The 18,712-nt window shown below is 42.6% G+C and overlaps 1 protein-coding gene across 1 annotated transcript in view; it reads right to left on the bottom strand.

Moving 5' to 3' along the window:
* The window catches only part of SNX25 (sorting nexin 25), a 92,140-nt gene that overhangs the window by 4,090 nt on the left and 69,338 nt on the right, over nt 1-18,712 (bottom strand). The window contains exons 11-18 of the mRNA XM_054202529.1: nt 18,426-18,557; nt 11,024-11,164; nt 10,318-10,431; nt 9,618-9,782; nt 4,806-4,923; nt 3,528-3,594; nt 2,114-2,295; nt 437-537 (exon numbers count right to left, since the gene is read on the bottom strand). Coding sequence (XP_054058504.1) covers nt 437-537; nt 2,114-2,295; nt 3,528-3,594; nt 4,806-4,923; nt 9,618-9,782; nt 10,318-10,431; nt 11,024-11,164; nt 18,426-18,557 — 1,020 coding nt within the window. The remainder of the gene's footprint in view (nt 1-436; nt 538-2,113; nt 2,296-3,527; nt 3,595-4,805; nt 4,924-9,617; nt 9,783-10,317; nt 10,432-11,023; nt 11,165-18,425; nt 18,558-18,712) is intronic.

The raw sequence follows: 18,712 nt of genomic DNA, 5'->3' as shown, positions 1-18,712 counted from the left end.
GACTTCTTTCTCCTTTTTGTCCCAACCCACAGCAGAGGAGTGGGACCTTCAGGGGCTGTCACATCCTAACTGTGAGCCTGTCCCAGAGCAATCCTTCCCCAGGATTCTCCAAGGTACATTTATTTTTCTCAGCTATATGAAGAAATCAGTTTGCACCTTGTGCAGCAAGTTGGATGTGGTAGAGGATCTCCTTTGGAGAAAAGCAATCCTGTTTTTAAACTTAGACAGCTTTTTGTTATTCAAAATTAGTCGAAGGATAGCACCAAGTACATTTTTTCTGATTTATTTTAATAACAAAAAAGGTTACTTGCACACTGAACAACAGTCCAACGTAAATCTCTGCAAAAACACCCACCCTAGGCTTTGAGATCGAGTGAGCAGAGCTCAGCAATTAACCAGACAATAAAGTTCAAAGGCTTCTTTTCTGGTTACTCACATAGAGTAGATGCTTGTTAGCCTTTCTCTCTTGCAACGCATTGAAGACTTTCACTACACCGTGACGGGCATTTTGTTGTCCAACAAGACTCTGCAGAGTATCTGCAACAAATGTTAATTCAGCTTCTGTTGTTTCACTCACGCGAGGCAAAACCTCCGTGGCTTCTGCCCTACTCCGTACCCACTGCCCATAAATACACCGGGAGGGGAAACAAAACCCCTGCACCTCACGGCACTGGGTTATACGATGCGTGGCCCCCATTCACCAACCTTTTAAAAACACACAGGGAATTAGGTTAAAAGATACCCTTATTCTCAAGTCACACAAGTTAAATAGTAGTGCATGCGTCTCAATGACAACATTTTAAGTGTTTTAATGTGATATATAGAATGCGTTTTCAATAGTTCACCTCGCAGAGTGGAGTCTAATATATTATTAAACCATTCGCCGAAACGCCTCTTCAGCCACAAAGACAGAACTCCTACAACAGCTAAAACAGATTTAGCACTTGAACCGCCTCAATCTTCACAGAAAATACTTCTCACAAGTAATCAGATAAGATAACTGCAAATCAATTGTTTACATTTTGGATTAAATTAGAGAATAAATAGCAATCCAATGTTTCATCATTAACTTCAGATGCATTCAACTGTGTCCTGACACAGATCTCCTAACTCAGAAACAAAAAAAGCCACAAACCAAACCCAGAAGGCTATTCCAGGGAAGTAGGGGAGTATGGAGCAGAGAAAGTAAGCGGAGGGGTGTTTACACATCAAATGACGAATATTTTGCACACGCACCTGCTGCTATTTTTGCAGTTAAAGTTGATTAAACAACCTAATGCAAGGGGGTACAGGAGGTATCTCAGTGAAGCAATAAAATAGCTCATTGAAGTACATTCTATTCCTATGGAAGGGAGATAAGAAGCGTTCAAATGATGTTTAAGTGCATTCCCAAGGGCTACAGAGGATGATTTTTAGTTCTTCCCAGTTAGGTGCCTTTGGGTTTACGTGATCTCTGAAGAGTCAGCATTATGTACCTGGGACACCCTGTCCTGTGAGTGGGTCGGGATGGAGCATCTCAGAAGGGTGCCCCAAAACCACATATGCTGAAGGGGAAGTGCCTGGGCTGGAAGGTAAGGACAGGCAAAGGAACGTCCTGGAAACCCCGCTCAATCTAGGATGCTTCTGGACAGGCTGTGGGTCCTTCTAACGTTCCATGTCCTGAAACCTCTTATCGGGAATAGACAGCACCACACAACACTAACGGCGTGGGGAGAGCTCCCTTTTCAATTTTGAAATACAAGAGGTAGAAGTACTTGGGGTGGTGCCGCTCTCCCTGTTTGGCAGGTAGTTCCAGGTGGCACAACCAGCTGGTATTTGCTCTCAGAGAACCAGCAGAGAGCGTCTCGACTTCACTTAGATTCCTCCATGAATACTACAGACAGAAATAGAGCGATACTGGGTTTTGCATCCACGAAGAATACCCAAATCCATGCCCTTTACCAGACAGACAGGAGAGGCAGAGAGTAAGGCCAAAATTATCCTTATTTATGCAAATAACCATAATTTACAACTCTACAGGAAAAAAATCTAAAATGCGGCAAACAGTATTTGATTAACCAGTTTCCTGATTAGTTATTAAATCCGTGATTAATCAGAATGAAAGTGATCTCACCTGGAATGTTTTCAAGTAGTTTTTGCTGTGCTCTCTGTTTTGTCTCCTGCTTTTGTTCATCGCTCTTGGCTCTCGGTGGTGGTGCTAACTTTCCGTTCGGCCAAAAGGCATCTCGAAACACACCGATGTAGTAAACAAGCATTGGCTCACTGAACATCCAGTGTACAGTGTCACGGATTTGCCTGTAAAATGTAGAAAGGAGCACATCAGAGCTGGTCTTTCACATTTTATGCAGATTTATTCTTTTTACTCCTGAAAGCAGTGGAAGCGATGCTCATTTTCATGTAATTATCCCATTTTTATCTGAGCTGATTCCACCAGCGTCACAGCAAGTTGTATTCAGCTCTGGGTGCTCTAGGATCTAGGTCACTCCAGATACCTGACTGAGATGTGGAGAAGGTTACGTTTCAATGTAATCCACAAACATATATTACAAATTACAAGTACTACACTGAAACTGGAGGTGATGCTGCTGCGCCTCTGCTCCGCTCTGGGGAGACCTCACCTGCAGTGCTGCCTCCAGCTCTGGGGCCACCAACAGCAGAAGCAGTTGGACCAGAGGAGGCCATGGAGATGCTGGGAGGGCTGGAGCCCCTCTGCTGTGAGGACAGGCTGAGAGAGCTGGGGGTTCAGCCTGGAGAAGAGAAGGCTCCGGGGAGACCTTAGAGCCCCTTCCAGTCCCTAAAGGGGCTCCAGAAGAGATGGGGAGGGACTCTGGATCAGGGAGGGGAGCCATAGGACAAGGTGTATTGGTTTTAAACTGCAAGAGGGGAGATTCAGATGAGATATTAGGAAGAAATTCTTTGCTGTGAGGGTGGTGAGGCCCTGGCCCAGGTTGCCCAGAGAAGCTGTGGCTGCCCCATCCCTGGAGGGGTTCAAGGCCAGGCTGGACGGGGCTTGGAGCAACCTGGGCTGGTGGGAGGTGTCCCTGCCCAGGGCAGGGGGTTGGAACGAGATGATCTTTAATGTCCATTCCAACCCAAACCATTCTGTGATTCTATGATTTGAAAGAAATCCCTGAAAATGGAAACCAGGTCTGTTTCAGATCTGTCAAAAATTTCATGGGACTGCACAATAAAACACAAACCAATAAAAGCCGTTCAGAGCCACTCTGTCCAGAAAAACAAGACAGAAAGTAATTTTTGTTATATATCTATATAAATACAAAAATGAAATCCCATGGAATACTGCGTTCTTCCAAAAGCAAAGCCCTGTGTAGGAAAAAAAAAAAAAAAAAGAAGATTTACAAATTTGTGTCTTCTCTAATCAATATAATGTATTTGTCAATTGAGCTGTGGAAAACAAATGCAGATTATCATATACAACAGAATGTCCAGATTATTTTTTTTAGCAATTCTGCTTTCAGCCTTTTTTTCATAGAACAACAATGCAGGTTCAGTTAACAGCTACTTACTTGTTGATAGTTCTTCCAAAAGTGACTTGTACTAGTGCAATTAATGTTTTTCTGACCCACTTGAACACTAGAACAATGAAAAATGACAGAAAATAAAGATCAAGAGATTAATAACTTTAGGGAACCCATGATCATGTCCAAAATCTTCCCCCCTGCCCTCCCCACCCAAAAACCACCCCGCCCCTACAGTAAACATTCCTGTTATAACAAGATTTCACTAATTGTACATGGATCTCTTTTTTTCTTGACTGCTCTCCCTGTCCTGTTTGCTATATGATTTTTAACGCTTGCAGGTTACATAAACGTATTGTAATATGCATTTGTACTTTATACTGTGAACTTTTACGTTTAAGAATATTTCAAGTTTATTGAGCCATACACCTACTCCAAACCCCTTTTCTACTAGAAAAAAAGAAAACCCCTCAAAATTCACACCCTTTTCATGTCTATTAGTATAATGTTCTACACACAGCAGCATCATTACAATTCTGAAAACATTTTCACTCAAATAAACCAAGCAGTTCCTCTTCATTACAAATGAAGGAAACAAATGTGAGTGCTTCCTAGTAATTACTGGTTAATCTTTCCATCATGCTGTTCTCCATCAGCACGAGAAAGTCTATATTTGGAAGATACATCTGCCATTTCTGGAAGGTGCTGCATCTTGTAATAGTTACCCTGGAAATAATTTCATAGAGCATCAAGTGTGGCTGCACATTCAAATAGAAGCAAAAGTAGTTTTCTTTATTACCATCGTTTAGTTACGTAAAGGAGGAAAAAAAAAATTCTGGTACTGAAAGATGCCACAATTTCAGCATCTTTTCCACCATCCAAATTGTAGAACTAAAATGTGTACATAATACACTTAAAATAGACATTAAAATTACATTACTTTGTCAGTGACCTTCTGTAATAAAGCCATCTTTCCTTCCTCATAGTTCATACATTCTAACATGCAGCCTGTTTACAGAAAACATGCTTTTGTACTTTTCTGTTTTTCCCAGATTTTTTTTTAAATGAAAAACTTAAGAATATTGAAGGCAAATGCTCTCCCTGACCAGTTATATTTTTACTGCCACTTTATATTAGAATTTCACTTTTGAATGAATGCACCAAAGCTATGAACTACTGCAGAACAGCTCTGTTCCAAACAAACCAGCTATGTAGATTGCCAGAACATTTCCACTTATTGAACTGGCAGAAAAATACGAATTACGAAGTGCCCCATGTTTCTTGGCCAACAGATTCCACTAGCAAATAAGCAGGTTTACAGCTTACTTCCTCGCAGCTCAAAAATCTCTCCAATCAGCATGAAACATGGTTCAGCAAGAGAGTCCCTTTTCCCATCCACCTCCTCTCCATAGTCCGACAGGTCACTATCCTCTTCTGTTTCTTCCTAGGAAGAGAGACACAACATGGGTAGGCACTGCAGTTCCCCACCCTCCTTCCAGAATGGATTTAATTACTCCCATGCCCTGAGGGAGGAGCACAGCCAGCCCGTGTAAGAAAGGGCACTGGAGCCACCGAACAGCAACCCCACAGGGATTTTGAAAAGGGATTGCACTTCCCACCGGACCAGAGCGATGAGGACACGCTGCACTGCTGGAGTCATAACCACTGCTAGATCTTCTGCCTGCAGCCTTGCCCCAGTAAGCACCTCAATGTTGGGTGGATTTGCCCAGATTTGTGGGGTTCACTGCCTATACTGCCCTGCCAACATGAGCTGGGTAAGGGAAAGCAGGTGATGGAGCCGTATACTGCCAGGAAGCAGGTGAGAGCTGTAAGGAGGAGGTGGCACTCAGAGGGGTTTGTGACTGCAAAGCCTCCTCTGACACACCACCTTGAAGGACACCCAGGATGGGGAGGTGTTCAAGGCCAGGCTGGATGGGGCTTTGAGCAACCTGGTCTGGTGGGAGGTGTCCCTGCCCAGGGCAGGGGAGTTGGAACAGATGATCTTTAATGTCCCTTCCAAACTAAACCATTTTATGATTCTATGAACCACCTCAGTTTTGGCCGTACCATTTATTCAAGAATGAAGAGCAGACAGCAGGTTGTTTCTCAGTGTCATGAAGATCTGCTTCAGCACCAGGACTACACCACCTACTCATGGTAGCCAGCACATCCCTTTGCTTTCCTGGATTTTCCCCTGCCTGCCTGTGCTTAGAACAAAGCCGCAGTGAGGAGACGCGAGCCCGCTGAGGCTGGTGCATTGCCCCAGAATTCTGTTTCAGGAATGGTCAGAATGTTGTGCATACAGATTTTTTTTCCTCAGCTCTAGTTTTCAAAGAAATCCATCATCTCTTCCTTTGCCTTTCTTTCTTCCTTATCATTCCATCATCTAACACTGTTGTGGGTTTTCTCCCCTCCCCCCCCCCCATCACCTAGTCTGGAAGACCTGCTTCATTGGCTCTATTTCTCTTGCATTATTTTGGTATCTTTCTTGACCTTATTCTTACAGTCACAATCGTTCAGTCAGCCCTTGCCTGTCATTTGACCCCTGCTATACAGAGAGCATCCTACAGTCCCTCAGCTGTACATCAGTTTGTCTTATTCCTTCCTCACACCCTCCAAATCCCATCTAAAGCCCATCATTGCCTTTGGGTACATTTCCAGTCCCTGGCTGGCAGGCATGGCACTGCATAGCACTCTATGAATAGTGCTGCAATATTCCAACGTTTCTATATCCTGTACCCTTCGATTCCTGTGTCCCATATGGCATTTTCTCTAGCATTGCTCAAGCCGCTCCTTCTCTCCTCGTAACCAGAAAAACAAAAGAAAAAACCCCACCGCACTGAAGCAAACAATAAACGTCCACGTAGACTCCCCTGTTTACCAACTTCCACAGCTTGACGAGTCCCCAGCTTTTAAAGCTTTCTGCTAATGAACGGTGACTGAGGGCAGGGAACAAAAAGCCAAACCATACTGGCAAGAAATGCCACAGAAGGAAACCACAAATCATTACCCATCTTACCACACAAGCACGCAAAGGGACTGATGATGAACCGAGTTCTCTCCAGAAAGAGAGACAGTCTAGAGCAAGCTCCAGTCCTGCTCATTATCTTCCTCTGGTTAATAGGCTTCTTGGCCCTTGGGTATTTTAATTATTCAAGAAATTATGTTTTCTCTAATTTTTCATAGTAGACATCATTCCATATTTTCATTAAGCACTTGGGCAACAGAACAGAAAATAAGCTTACTGAATTTGCAGGTGAGCTTACTGAATTTGGAGTTGAGCCCACAGGGTTTGATAAAGACAGATGCAAAGCAGCAATAACTCACTGTGCAAATGCGGGAAACGGAACAATTGATATTGATAATACTACAGAAAAAGACCCCAGGGCCATACTGCTGTGGAAGAGGCAAGTGTAACACCAGGATGTTTAAGCACAAACACTGTTTGACACACATAAAAAATTATTTTCATACATGGGAATAGGAAAATCTAGTGGGAGCATCATGTTTCAAATTTTAACCACATTTCCAAGAAAAATATGGATGATCAGAGAAGTCCAGAGCAAAACCGTAAGAACTAAATAAAACACAACCTAACAAAAACTAGGAGAAATTGGGGCTGCTCAGTGTAATAAATAAAAGAATAAAAGATGAAAGGACAGTAGTAACTCCCGATAACCAAGATGATCCTAACCCAAACTGTTTGGGTTTGCTGCAGAGAGGACAAGAGCTAGCGTGCTAAAGAAGGGAGATTTAGGTTAGACAGTACGAAGAGGTTTCTATCCATGAAGACAGCAGAAAACTGGGACACGCTGCCTTTCTTGGCCAGAGAACATCACTTTTTCAGAGGTTTAAAAACACGTTAGACCAACACAAGCCAAGAATTTTGTCCATACAGTTGAGCCTGCTTGGAGAAGGGGGACAAACCCGACGACCTCTCCGAGGTCCCTGCTCTATTTTTTCTGCTGTTCCATGAATCCCTTATCATTTAGAAAATGCAATAACAAGTGTATATTCTTACACCACAGTGCTTTTTCTACCCTTTAACACTTCATAAACCTAAAAGCCCTTCCTCTAGATGATATCAACTGCATTTTTTTTCCTCTGATGTGTTTTTAGTTTTGAGAGCTAAGAGATATGTTCTAAAGCTAGCCCTGTCCAAGGAGATCTGAAATTGCTGCAATATCTAATCTTGAAAACAGCACTCAAGAGGTAATATTGTTGCTGTAACACGTATTTGAAAAGCGTGAGACGAAACATAAAGGGCAAAGAGAGAGCTGTAAGAGAGCATTCTCTTCTACAAAGTCCAAAATACAAACTAAACCAGGAATTCTTAGTTGCAAAGAGAACACAACTGTAACAGCTTTGTAATGTGTGCTTTAACACAACTAACTTCATTAATGACCTTGTACCAAACAATTTAATCCTAGTTGAACTGCCTTAGTAAATTCTCCAAAATGCTATCACTGGGCAAGACTGAGCTGATCTAAAGCTCACGCTGAAAGACAAGGGTGTCCAAGAAAAATGAGAGCTGATCCCAGACCTCCTCACAATTCCCCTCCCTCCACTTAATTTTATCATTATTTTTAAACGAAGACAAAAGTTTGTCATACTGAATTCAGTGGGGGTAACAGTTTCCTACGCCCACTCCATATGTATTCTCTTGTCCCATCTTATGTTTAAGCTTAGGGGAGGAGGGGAGAGGGGAGGGAAGGTGGACGTGAAGCAGGATGGTCTTTGCCTGCATTTGCACAGTGCCCGGCATAATACAGTCTAGCCAAAATTCAATTCCTAATCCCACAAGTAACAAAACAAGTAAGAAACAGCATTAAATTTAAACTAAGAAGTTGTGATCTAACTCCTCTGTTGCCACATTCTCTGTGCGTTTGTTGCTCTACTTCCTTCCCGCTTATTCAGTACCAGTTGCTTCATTTCTGCTTCATTTCTTTGTTCTCTCTCCTCTCTCACGCACTCTCATTACAAACTCCCTTTCCTTCTCCCATATTTCCTAACTCTCTCCTCCTACACACTCGCCATAATACAATATACATGCGGTCTGGCTTTTTTCTTGAGGATGTTTTTCAATTAAATAGCGAAATACAACTAGCTTCATGCTTCTATGCTTTTATGCTACTTCTACCTGACAGTCACTTTAGTGAACGCACTTTTGTTTTTAGAATTGCAGTACTTCTATTGAAGTGTAAAATTAGTTTCTCAAACTTACTTATATTTATTACTCTGAAATGAGACATGCATTCAGCACCTACATGCAAATGGAGTGCAATTTTTAAAAATTAAAATACATAGGATTTTCTTATCCCAGAGAGATGCAAGACCACCTTTTTGCCTATTAACAGGCTAGAACTGTACAAGTTGCCCAAACCCCATTTATCCTGCAGAAGGATCATTCACTGCAGACAACTATTATTTTGTATAAGGTATTAACTAAAAAAGGGAACAGAAACCGTTCCTTGGAAGCTGCATATCCGCAACATGAACCACACAGAATAGAGAGCCATGGAATTACGGTCAATTTTAGTCAACGAGCTATTTTAGTCACTAATCTATTCTTCACTGCATTTTGAAATACAATGTTTTTTTATGACTTAGTATCAAATTCTCCAACTGACTGGCCCATATGGGCTCCTGCCTGTATTTGCAAATTCCCTCGGCAAGCCTGTACCGTTTGCCAAAATTCTTTATCAAAACTAGCTTTGCTTCAGACGTTGTCCAGAAATTATTAAGAACACACAGCTGTTCCCTGCTAAGAGAAGCTTCTGAATAGAGAATTATTTTTACACCCTCTGAAATACACGTGTCAAAAGCACAAAAAGTGGGAAATTCTGCTATAAAAAATAAACAATCCCACATGGACTGCAATTCATTTACTTGTGATAGGTTACCCATTTGCCTATATATATTTATCAAAGGGCAGGAAACTTATGGTATTAATAAACACCTTTTAAATTTGTAGACAGTACTTATTTCTGACTCTTTGATCAGCTACAGTAAATTAAAAGTGACCTTTGGAAATGCCTTCCAATATTACCTGCCATTCAAATGCATTATATTAATGGCTCTCCCCGCTTACTTTGGGTAAGTAATTAAATTTGGGAAGATTACTTTTCTACCACTTACCTCCTGATGAGAAAACAAATCACCAGGAAGTCGTTCCAGAAATGAGGAGAGTGAAAAAGATGACTTCTTTCCTTGCACATCAATAACTTTGAGGTGCTCCGGGGAAGGGCTCAAGAAGGCATAAAGTGCTTCACTCTGGCAGAGTCTTTCATCAGAGAGCAATTTCTGTGAAAGAAAAATAATGACAGAAACAACACATCAATTAAATGTTTCTTGTTAAGGAACGAGACGTGTCAGGCCATCCAGTAAGACTGATTGAGACATGGCTCACAGGTACAGTGAGAGAAAAAAATTAAACCATGTCTCACAAAGATACTTCAAAGATACTTTAAGAAGCTATTTCTAAAATATTGGAAGTAGTAAGATTAAAGTTTTCAATTTTATAACTTTCTTTTTAGAAGTTCTAATTTGTAAGAAATTTATTGTGAAGCATTGTAGTTAAAAGTGGCAATTACAGGATTCATTATTTACTATTTATTCATTAACCAAAGTTTAAATTAACTTACCACTAGAGGAATGGTTACTATCAGCCAAACTCATCTCAACTTCAGGCATTTTAGACATCTGTAGGGTCAAACCTTACATCTGACCCATTTGTTCTAGGCTCTCTCTTTAGTCAAGAGTGAGACAACATCCACTCCAGAAGCATGATTCAATTCGCCTGTTTGGACACCTGATGGTTTGGCCTGTGTTTTCTTACCTGCAGAAAGTTATTAAGCTGGTTCTTGGATTTCTCCATGAATTTCTGGTCTATGGATTTGAAGGGCAGCTTGCTGAGGGAAGGCAACTGTACTTTCTTTAATGAGGGAAAACACTGTGTAGCAGAAAGGAGAGCTCACTCAACATACATGTGCAGAAAAACACAGGTGGTTCAGAATGGAAATTAAAAGACTCCTTTGTACTCTCATCTCCCTTCCACACCCCTCTCACCACCTCAAAAAACACCTTCCCTTACCCACTGTGGGCTGACACATCTAAAGCCTTTCCCTTCCCACCACCATCATTATCGACCCCTTAGCAGACAGAAAGGTTAAAGCACTGTAAAAGGAAACCACCTCTGTCCCCAAAAGCCGTGTTTTCTAATACCTCCCTGGAAGCCACCGACAAAATCTAGTTTTTAAAGCAAGCTCTTGCATGACGGTGCAGAGCATATACCATTTTGACATTGGGTTAGTCCAGTAAAACATTCATTATTAAGGAAAAAAAAAGTTCTGAACAAGTTTTATAAGCATCTGGCAGAGGCCAGAAGTATGCAGATAGAAAACTACCTCTAAAAGGCTGAAAGCTAAAAGGCTGGAATAAAAACTGGTAATATTAAATTTTTATCTGGTTTTCCCCTCTCCAAGCATCATTCTGACAAATTTTAGCAATTTGCATCTTCTCCCTCCCCTAACCGGGATTCATACCTCACTGAGTTTCCGGTGTAGGTTCTGAAACTCACTGAGCTTCCTGGGAACAGTCCAGTTCTTAGTTTCGGCTCCACCAACTTCTTGTAAACTCACCATGACAGAGTAACAGGGCACTTGTTCTCCATTCTCTTCTAAAACCTTGTAGGGAAGAAACCAACAGACAAGGTATGCTACTTTGAAAGCAAACGATGGAACATTTGGGCTGCTGGATGACTGACTTGCGAATGACGTCGTCATCACTGTCCCATGCTTCTCTTGCAGTTTGAAGGCTACACATGGACCGGTACCCTTAATGGGCTAAACTTTACCCAAAATCCTATGTCAGTCCTGGATCGGGCCTGCAGCTAGCCACTATAACACTTTACACATAGCTCTGCAATGCTGTCCATCAGCTATCAGATCTCTCTGACGTGTCTTCTTCAAACTCCTCCTCTAGTGGGAGGCGTCCCTGCCCATGGCAGGGGCTTGGAGCAAGGTGATCTTTAAGGTCCCTTCCAACCCAAACCATTCTATGATTCTATGAAACAGCTGCGTGTATTATTTCAGTTTTTACGGTACCTACCATGTAGCTTTCTGATTACTTGTCAAGACTTCATCCCTCCCGCCTGCCTTTTCCCGACTGTTCTCCCACTATTCCCACCCTTCATGGGTGCTGGCTCAGAGCGACTTCTCTGCTGACTTGAGCTATTCTGCACGCACAGGACACGCGGTATCCCTGCAGTGTTATTTCCAAGGGGCTCACAACTTCCCAAAAATACTAATGAATCCGGCTGTACAACAGCCAGAGGAAGGAGGAGTGATTAACCACATTGTGCAAATGGGAAAAGTACAGCAAAGAAGTTAAACGATTTTTCTTGAGACAACAGCAGCAGTGTGACCATATTATTTCTTAATTTGATGAGCCACCCAGAATTTCACTTTTATGTCCTAATGGTAACGGATTTTTTTTTACTTATTTTAAAGAGACAGCCAAATAGATTATGAAAGGCAAATAAGGGAAATGCCTGAAATACATAGCTTCCCCCCCACACCCCGAGTCAAACTCTCAAATGCTTGTCTGAATATACATGCAAATAACAGAACGGTAATTATCAAATGCCACTCTCACACAATCTTCTTGAGAAAAACAATAATTTTTAAGCTTTTGGGGGTGGGTTTTTAAAGAACGTTTAACTAATCCAATTAGGGTAAGACTAAACTTTAAAATTCATAAAATTATGACACATTTTCTGAGAAGCCTGTAGAGGTCTGACAACACAATGCTAGTGACAGATAATTTAACAAACGGCTACATCATCATTGTAAAAGACACACAGCTAAAATGTATCTTCATATTTTATATCTGCTCAGAGCTGCCAGAGAGCCACGGAGAATATTCCCTGCGGTGCACTGCTCCTAAAGCTGCACATGGACCACTGGGAAACCCGATCTGAAGGCCTGTGTTTCACATCTCGTTGTAAAAAAAGCTGCAGCAGCACCCGGACAGAATACAAAGCACCAGTCGGAACGTCTGAAAACGTGCCTGGTTCCCAGCACAGCTATTTGGGGAACTGCCTTTCTCCTGCCAGACTACTGCAGAAAGAGATGCTTGAATGGCCTCCAAAATGAAGGTCAGAGGGACCTGGCACAGAGGGATCTCCTGGGACAGTCCCTGCCCTGTCTACCCCTGAGCCGGACGGGGTTTGTGTTTGCAGGTGACTCACAAACACCTCCTGGCAGCCGCTGTTCAAAACTGTGAGATCACTGCTGAAAATGCTGATTTGAGTCATGCGCATCACTTGCCATTGCACATTCATCCCCAGGGCAGGGATTTGCACGTGTGTAGGGTCGTCTGAACTTTAGTTGTCAGGAGAGAGTCACCCCTCTGGAAGGACAGCCTCAAAATGGAAGGACTTAATACTCCATGCTTTCAAGTTAGGATCCACGTGCAAAATCATTTAAATTCTAATTACTAGATGGAGACACATTACAACTTCCTTCAAATACCCTTATATAAATATCTGAAAGTCTTCAGGATCTTCTTAAGAAAGCAAAATTTTTGACGAACTTAAGTACTTGTGTATTTGTTTTTCCAAATTAATGAGTCAACTGGAAAATGCACAGAAAAATGGGATGTTAGTGGGGTCTTCTAAACCAGGAGTTCTAGTCCTTTGCTGTGGCAGGCACCATACAACTGCTATCATGAATGAATTCAAACTCGTGAACCAATTGGTTTTTTCCATCCCTGTTAGACTAAAAGTCTGCTCTAGACCCTCACCCCGGTGATTGGAAGTTTCCTTTCAATTTCCAAACTCGTTCCCCACTTATTCCAACAACTCTTCACCCCTCCCTTATGTTTTCCCATATTGAGGTGTTTTTATAGACAGCCTTATTCCTCAGAGTCTCCCTTTTGCTAAGCTAAGCAAACAAACGGGCTCTCACAATCAGTTCTCACGGGTGTAGCTCCTCATTCAATCCATTCTATTCCCCCCTTCTCAAACGGAATGGCCTGGCACCTCCAGAGCAACTGTAACACTTTGCCTTGAATGGAAGCTCCTCTCCTGATGTATCTGAGGGCCACATTTGCCTTTTTCACACCTGCAGCCTACTCAAGCCATCTTGCACATCTGATAAGGCACCAGCGTACCAACTGGTTCCAGCCAAAAGGAGTTCCAACAGGTCAGAGACGAAGCCCAGAGTTCCTGCCAAATGCCAAACCTCACATCCCATGCTGTGAGATTTCACTGCACGTCTACTACTCCCATCCTAAAAATCACGGAATCTTCAGAGTTGGAAGGGACCTCTAGAGATCATCTAGTCCAACTCCCCTGCTAGAGCAGGATTGCCTAAAGCACATCCCTCAGGGCTGCATCCAGGCGGGTCTTGAAAATCTCCAGAGAAGGGGACTCCACAACCTCCCTGGGCAGCCTGTTCCAGTGCTCTGTCACCCTCACCGTAAAGAAGTTTTTCCGTGTATTTGAACGGAACTTCCTATGTTCTAGCTTGTGCCCGTTGCCCCTTGTCCTGTCGCTGGGAACCATTGAAAGGAGCCTGGCTCCGTCCTCCTTAAACCCACCCTTTAGGTACTTGTAAACATTAATCAGGTCCCCCCTCAACCTTCTCTTCTCCAGGCTAAAGAGTCCCAGCTCTTTCAGCCTTTCCTCATAAGGGAGGTGCTCCAGTCCCATGATCATCTTGGTTGCCCTACGCTGGACTCGCTCCAGTAGTTCCCTGTCCCTCTTGAACTGGGGAGCCCAAAACTGGACACAGTACTCCAGTTGTGGCCTCACCAGTGCAGAGTAGAGGGGGAGAATGACCTCCCTCGACCTACTGGCCACAGTCTTCCCTATGCAGCCCAGGATGCCATTGGCCTTCTTGGCGACAAGGGCACACTGCTGGCTCATGGATAATTTGCTGTCTACCAGGACCCCCAGGTCCTTCTCCTCAGAGCTGCTTCCCAGCATGTCCGCCCCTAACATAAATCATCCAGTTCTTTCTGAGAACCATCCTAACCCTCTTCCAGCTCTGATTCTTCATGAGCATAAACTTAACATTTGTGCTCTGGTTTGGTTTTCCAAGTCCAAAGGTCCTGTGATAGTCTCAGCCCCGATCGTTTCATGGCACTGGCAAGGGCTCCCAGAATTAGCCCCTAAGGTGGCGTTTCCACAAGTCTCCTCCTCAGCCCCTTCTCAGCCCCTTTCCTCAAGCTTACGCACGAGTCTTTCTGGTTATTCACTGTGATTTACCTGGCAAGGACAGAATCAGCTGTCAAGTATTCAAAGGGGCTTCAGGCTATTGGGTTTTGATATTTTTATTTTTTTTTGCATAGGCATCAACTCCATAGCCTCAAAACAACACGAAGAGTAGTTATTTCAGAATTTACTGTCCGTGAGCATGCTATAGATACCTAGTCCACAAAGGGTAAAGATTTCTATCTTCTCCCTATGAGGCACAAAGTCCCAAAATGGATAGAGAGAGATAGGAACCCGAAGTGGATAGAGAGAGATAGGAACAAGGATGCTGACACACCTACATCCCTTAATAAAATCTACAAGGTGCACGCCAGAGGTGAGCATCTCTTACCCGGGTGTGTGGTGCGGTAACAGTAAGAAACATTCAATGAAATATTGCAAAAAGAAATTAAGAACAAATATTATTAACTACTTTCCAGGAGAAGCTATAGCTATTAGCTGCACTAGGTAAAAATGTAAATTTAACATTAGCAAAACCCGTAATAATAGTTCAGTAAAGTACCAAGCTGCCAAGGAAAGCCATTGAATCACCCGTTAGAAGCACTAGGGTTGGTCCAAACATCCTTCAGGAATGATTAACAAAAACTAGCCCAGTCATTAAGCCAACGAAGAACTGTGTGACTCACCACAAACCTTCTTCAGTCAGAGCGGCTCTCTGAAACAGCCCACCCGAGCTGTGCAGCAGCGAAAGAGGGGCTAACCAGAATGCTGTTAACAAAAAGTCCCTTAAAAGCCCCTTTTAAACATAGAAAGACTACGCAAGAAGGTACATTGAGCACACCGTTGTTTTCCTCAATTCACAGAAAGCTAATTTTCTTAACTGCCACTGAGCTAAAACATCCTAAATTCCAAGACATTTAAATGAGTAAGACAAGCTATTTTTTCACCTTATTCAAACCTGCAAACTCCATTCCTTATGAAAGTAATAGATTCTTAAAAAGATGTTATGCTCTGAAACAAGTCTTTTTTCTTTGGACAGAGAAGACGGAACATCTGTTAAAATATAAAATCATACAAGGTCGAAACCATTAAAGCGAGTAGAGCAGGTTAGGTTACATAGATATAATTTTTATACCTGCTGGTATGGGGGGAATATACCTGTCGTGGGGAAGCGACCTGCAGAATTAGATCAGTTCTTGTAAGGAGTCCCCTCCTTCTGCATGTTCCTACTGCCTTTTTTTCAACCTCTGCCAACCAGCTAGAATACCCAGTCTCCAAAGACGGTTTTATCAGAAATATCAGTTACCAAAAGACACCTGTAGGTTATACCAGATACATTGATTTTTTTTTTTTTTTTTTTTTTTTTTTTTTAAGTATTTCACACACACACAGAGCCAGTGCATTTATATAACTCAAAACTACAAAGACTGAAAGTTTCAAGCGAAGAGAGTACAAACAAGTTTGGACACGCAGTTTTTTTCCCCCAATTCTAGTTTTTTAGGCATTATCTATTAACTGTTTTAGTAAATCAGTTTAAAAGGTCAATGACAGGCTATTACACTTTCAGCTCAAACTCTACAGCAAAATTTACTTTTATGAAGCTTTTCTGGAAAAAAAACATAGGGCCACCCAGTTTTTCTCTCCCTAAAATCAGAGCGCTACATGCTCGGATTAGCAACAGCATATTCTGCAGACAGGAAGACAAAGTCACCTACTCATACCCCCTAAAATCATCAACTGCAGGCAGAACATTCCCAAGCAATTCATTAACATGGGTAACTACAACATTAATGTTTTCTCCAGCCTACCCTTTGAAGCACAGAGCTGCAAACAGCACAATTAATGCAAGCCTACATTTAATTATCTAATCCAGTTCTACTTTGTAAGTTATAGTTAAGGCAGCAAGTAATGAGAAGCCTCTCCCAACCTCTTATTTAGCCGAACCGCCTTCTCATCCGGTCACAAGGGAGCTGCTGGGCAGTTCCGCCTGGTGCCCCTTACCAGAAAGCTGCTGTTCTGCAGTTTTGCTGCGCACAGTATTGCCGGTTTTAAAAAAAAACAAAAAAAAAAAAAAAACAAACAAACAAAAACAACCAGACTTCAAAAAGCTACAGAGAACTCTTAAAGACAACTTAAGAGCTTCACTGTTCCCAACTGTGTCACCTGCAAACAGCATTAAAACAACAAACCTAGATATTTACACATTGAGAAAGTGCTTTTCATTTTCAGAAAAGGGCACCATAAGTTTTTAACTTGTTGGATTTATTTCTCCTTTTACAGAAAATGAGTTTAACTGTTGACAGATCTATCAGCAGTTTGAAAGAGCTCAAGACACAACCAAATAAACTCAACAGCACATAATTTTTTCTTGCAAGAAAAAAAAATTACCTCAAGGAAACTACTTATACAGGGAACATTTTCTTAGTAACACAGGAAGGCAAGCCAGTAGAGATCCAATTAATCTTTAATTCCCTGAAGTGATGCTGTCAAGAAGATTGCTTATGTACGGTGGGAGCCTACAGTTACTACATAACAAGCATTTAGTGGGTTCCTTTCGTGGCAATTGTTAATAGAAAGCCATGAGATCATAACGCTTTTTGTTTCCATTATTTTTTTTATATATTCATTCTACAATTGCCTGCCCAGGCCCAAACAGAAGTGCAGAACAAGACTCAAAAAAAAAAAAAAAAGAAAATGTAACTTCCCTTTCAACTTACTCACAGATTTAAAGCACTTTCTGGATATTCTAGTCCCTTGAAACTGTACTGCTGTTAAATACAATAATACGAACCACAAAAAGTGTAAGTACTGCATCTTAGAGACATAGCAGACACGCAACTGCACCCAAGCGTGATAGTGTGGTAATATAACAAGAGACGGTTCTCATGAGAACAATGCCCCTAAGGTAGCAAATTACTTTACCCAGTGCCAAAACAAGATCACATATACGCAGGTATTTTTATAACTCCATTTCAACAGTGTCTGAGGACTAGAAATTTTCTATATGCACCATAGTTGTCACTGGGGAAACAGAGGAGATCAGAAGAGGTGAGGTTAGGGTCCCGTCCCCCCATACCCCACCCCCACCCATAAATATGAAGTATACACAGTGTACACAAAGGTATAAGGAAAGTATATACAGGTTTTTATTCTTCTCTTCATGCAAGTTTAAACTGACCCAGGAGATAAAAAGCTCTTGTTAGACCCCACCAGGAGTACTGCATGCAGCTCTGGTGTCCTCAGCACAAGAAAGACATGGACCTATTGGAATGGGTTCAGCGGAGGGCCACGAAGATGACCAGAGGGCTGGAGCCCCTCTGCTGTGAGGACAGGCTGAGAGAGTTGGGGGGGTTCAGCCTGGAGAACAGAAGGCTCCGGGGAGACATTAGAGCCCCTTCCAGTCCCTGAAGCTGGAAAGCTGGGGAGGGACTCGGGATCAGGGAAGGGAGCCATAGGACGAGGGGGAAGGGTTTTAAACTGAAAGAGGGGAGATTTAGATGAGATCTGAGGGAGAAATTCTTTGCTGTGAGGGTGGTGAGCCCCTGGCCCAGGTTGCCCAGAGAAGCTGTGGCTGCCCCATCCCTGGAGGGGTTCAAGGCCAGGCTGGACGGGGCTTGGAGCAACCTGGGCTGGTGGGAGGTGTCCCTGCCCAGGGCAGGGGGGTGGAACTAGGTGGTCTTTAAGGTCCCTTCCAATCCAAACCATTCTATGACATAAAAAACCCCTACCTCGCCTGAGACAATGAAGGCTTTCCACATGCCAAGATTCTCACACCACCAGTCTGTTCTTGCAATGTGCAGCTGAAGGTCATTATGCTCTCTCTCCATCAGAGTAATTTCATCCTTCAGCTTCGAAACAATCTGCGGAGGAAAGTTTATCGATTACAAACAGTAAGAAAACGCTTGTGCACCATGCCTAGTTGTGGCTTTAGGGACACTATTCAGAAAGGAGAAAAGGCACAAACACAGGGAGAGAAAACAATTCACATGGAAAAAATTAATTGTGAGAGAATCCA

The sequence above is a fragment of the Rissa tridactyla genome, chromosome 5 (assembly GCF_028500815.1).
Source record: "Rissa tridactyla isolate bRisTri1 chromosome 5, bRisTri1.patW.cur.20221130, whole genome shotgun sequence".
Lineage (NCBI taxonomy): Eukaryota > Metazoa > Chordata > Aves > Charadriiformes > Laridae > Rissa > Rissa tridactyla.
The sequence above is the reverse complement of the archived record's forward strand: the minus strand, read 5'-3'. Positions and strand labels throughout refer to the sequence as shown.